Genomic DNA, 3,975 nt, shown 5'->3' with positions numbered 1-3,975 from the left:
CTAGCAGCTCTACATCAAGAGAGGCTAGAGAGAGAGAGAGGGGCTGCATTCGGCTAGTACCGGCTCCGGTGATCTTTGGCGATCAGACGTTCGTGTGGACTGCTTAGAGACGCGATCCTTAGACGAGGGCTGCGTGGTGATTGCTTGTTCCGGACCTCCATCTTTCGCTAACGTAAAGCTTCAACAAGGTATTATTTCGTATCTCCATGATCAGCCGTTCTTTATAGATGGATCCTCGGGTTAGGGTTTCGGATTTTTTTTTATTTTACGTCGATTATCCGCTGTGTTTGGAACCCCGAAACCCAATAGTGGCATCAGAGCTACGTCTATAAGGGGCTGATTTGGTTACGTGTTTACAAGTATTCGATGCATGTATGCATGTTTTATGAATCTGCCTTTATATGGTTTTGAGATGTGTTGATTATAACATGCTATATTGATCATATATGATTCTGTTATGTTAAATATAGTGATATGATGATACTAGCATGATTATGATTTGCCATGACTGATCAATATGCGATTTGTATGTTCTGCATATGATGTGTTGTTTATATAATGATATAAACTGTTTATTAAGATGGTGTATGGACATGATCTGGTCACTGGGGAACGATCAGTATGTATATGATACATGCTTCTGAAACTGCATATGATGCAGTAGTGGCAGAAGGTAACAGATATGATCTGTTGTTCCGAAATTGATGATTTTTGTATAGCACTTGTATTCAGGAATCAAAATTTCCGAGCTGCCTGGGGCTGCCGCCCCCGGACCCCGCCCGGTGGCTGCCGCCCCCGGACCCCCGCCCGGTGGCTGCCGCCCCCGGACCCCCGCCCAGGGGCTGCCGCCCCCGGACCCCCGCTTTGTATGGTTATGTGTTCTTATTTGTTTACTTGAGCATGGTGCTGGTTATGGCCTTAAGGACCCCTAGTTTAATGTTTTTGGTTTTGGTTGTATAAATACGACTTGCATGTCGTGATATTTATTCTTGTAATTTTAAATCTCGAATGTAACTCGAGTTTTCTCATGTAAGTACATTAGAATAGGTTGTATTCAATTATTCATTGTAATGTACTTGAAGATTGAAGGATGATCCACAAGGAGGGGCAATCAAGGAGCATGAAGACTTGTAATAGTTATACATCTTCACCATAGATTGACCTAGATTCTTTCATTAGCTTGAAAGAATCATATAGGATAAAGGCCATAACCATGCACGTTTACATACTGCACTTTACATATATGATGCATGAGATGATGATATGTATGCGTAGTTATAGAGATGCATGCTTAATTAGATTAAGATGTATGTATTCGATACGACACCCATGCCATGCTTGTTTAAACAAGATAAAATCTGTAACGACTCAAGATTTTAAAAAGGAATACAACGATCATGAGATTCTCGTGTTTATGAAACACGGAATTAATTATGGATTTTCGATATTCAATGAGAGGAAGATTCCGTCGGATTTGGGGTTTTTAAGTATAGCCGTTGTGCCAACACCTCAGGTCGGGTTTTCAACCAATCAAAGAGTATTGATTTGAAATATTTGATTCAAGGAAAAATTGAGGATCTCTTTATGACAGGATCATGGTCGTTTTAATAAAATCCCTAATTAAAATATTAAGTTAATCAGATGCCTTCCAATGATTAATACTCGTCAAGATCTAGATTGAAAGAAGTAGGTTTGCCAAAGCAAAGTGCTTTAATCAATCATGGGAAGACGTGATAAGTAAATGTACTTAGTTATTGAATTATTGGATCTAACTTAACTAAACCATCACAATAGGATTGTGGGTTTAGAGGCATGAAGTTTGGTGAGATTTATTACATAAATATGTGCAAAGGGTTGCTCCACCAAACTATCCAAGAGTTATATTTGATATAATTGACAAATGTTGTCTACCTAAATAGTCATGTTTTGAGAGTATTAGCCCACGCTAACTTAAAACATGGATGAAATATGGATCTTGGCTCACTAGAAAGATTTGCAGAAATGCTTTCCGAATTAATAGTTAGGGCTATTGATTTGAACAAAATAGTGGGAGATATATATTTTGAATATATATTTATAATCACTTGAACATAATTTAATAAACATCTGTAGACTAATTTATCTTATGCATTTGAAAATATTGTAGATATCCAATGGCAAATAATTCAAACAACTTCTCTGTACGATCAGTCCTTGAGAAGGACAAGCTGACAGGAACCAACTTCCTTGACTGGCAAAGGAATTTGAGGATTGTCCTCAAACAAGAGCGCAAGCTCTATGTCATAGATATTCCTCGCCCTACACCTCTCGCTGAAGGATCAACCCGTGCTCAGCATACTGCTTATCAGAAGCATATCGATGATGACACGGATGTTCAATGTCTCATGTTAGCGACCATGAGTGCTGAACTTCAGAAACAACATGAGAATATGGATTCTTATGATATGATTGAGCACCTTAAGCGTATGTTTGAGGGACAGGCTCGTCAGGAGAGGTTTGATACTTTCAAATCTTTGAATGCTTGTAAGCAGGGTGAACGTGATCCGGTAGGACCGCATGTTCTGAAGATGATAGGGTATATTGATTATCTTGAAAAATTGGGTGCCCCGATTGGTCCTGAGCACCAAATTGATCTGATCTTGCAATCTCTAAACAATAACTATTCTCAGTTTGTAATGAATTACAATATGAATGAGATAAACAAGAACCCCGCCGAATTGTTGGCAATGTTGAAAACTGCTGAAACCAACATTCAGAAGGTGTCCCCTACTCCCATATTGATGGTGAATAAGGGGAAGGCCAAAGGAAAGGGTAAATGGAAAGGCAAGAAGAAGATGGGATCTAATTCTAATGCCAATCCGAAACCTGGTCCGACTAAGGCCTTGAAACCGAAAGGTGGTGTTCAGAAGGATGGTGATTGTCACTATTGCAAGAAACCAGGTCATTGGAAGAGGAACTGTCATGCTTATTTGGAGGATCTGAAGAAGAAGAAGGCTGCTGCCGCTTCTGATTCAGGTATTTATGTTATAGAAGTCAATTTGTCTACTTCAACATCTTGGGTATTAGATACTGGATGTGGTTCTCACATTTGTGTTAATGTGCAGGAACTACAGGGAAGTAGGCCATTGGCAAAGGGAGAAGTCGACCTACGAGTTGGCAATGGAGCAAAAGTTGCTGCTATAGCTGTAGGGACTTATCATTTATCGTTGCCCACTGGGCTTATTTTAGAACTTGAGAATTGTTTTTACGTGCCTGCAATTTGCAGAAACATTATTTCAGTTTCTTGTTTGGACAAGATAGGTTTTGCTTTTTCAATTCAGAACAATAGTTGTTCCTTTTCTTTGAATAATGTTACCTATGGGGTTGCACGTTTATTTAACGGTTTATATGTTCTTGACTTGGATACTCCCATCTATAATGTGAATAATAAACGACTTAAAACTGATGACTCAAATAAAACATACCTCTGGCACTGTCGTTTAGGCCATATAAATGAGAAGCGCATTTCCAAGTTACATAAGGATGGATACTTGGATAAGTTTGATTTTGAATCATATGAAGCATGCGAACCATGTCTCATTGGAAAAATGACTAAAGCACCTTTCACTGGACAAGGTGAAAGGGCCACTGAGAGATTGGAACTAATACATAGTGATGTATGTGGTCCAATGCGAACTATGGCAAGAGGTGGCTTTTACTACTTCATAACATTTACTGATGATTTCAGTAGATATGGATATGTGTATCTTATGAAGAATAAATCCGATTCTTTTGAAAAGTTCAAAGAGTACAAAGCTGAAGTAGAAAAGCAAACTACCAAAAGTATTAAGACTCTACGATCAGATCGTGGAGGTGAATACTTAAGCCAAGAATTTAAGAATTTCTTAAAAGAGTGTGGTATTGTATCACAACTTACTCCTCCTGGAACACCACAATGGAATGGAGTTTCCGAGAGGAGGAATCGTACCTTGTTGG

General features: G+C 38.9%; 1 protein-coding gene across 1 annotated transcript; it reads left to right on the top strand.

Moving 5' to 3' along the window:
• Nucleotides 1-1,850: 1,850 nt before the first annotated feature.
• Nucleotides 1,851-3,506, top strand: LOC135150807 (uncharacterized). The gene is made up of 2 exons (XM_064087992.1): nt 1,851-3,015; nt 3,105-3,506. The coding sequence occupies exons 1-2, from the start codon at nt 2,154-2,156 to the stop codon at nt 3,119-3,121; spliced, it is 879 nt and encodes a 292-aa protein (XP_063944062.1). The 5' UTR covers nt 1,851-2,153; the 3' UTR covers nt 3,122-3,506.
• Nucleotides 3,507-3,975: the final 469 nt, after the last annotated feature.

Source organism: Daucus carota, chromosome 1 (assembly GCF_001625215.2).
Source record: "Daucus carota subsp. sativus chromosome 1, DH1 v3.0, whole genome shotgun sequence".
NCBI lineage: Eukaryota > Viridiplantae > Streptophyta > Magnoliopsida > Apiales > Apiaceae > Daucus > Daucus carota.
The sequence above is the reverse complement of the archived record's forward strand: the minus strand, read 5'-3'. Positions and strand labels throughout refer to the sequence as shown.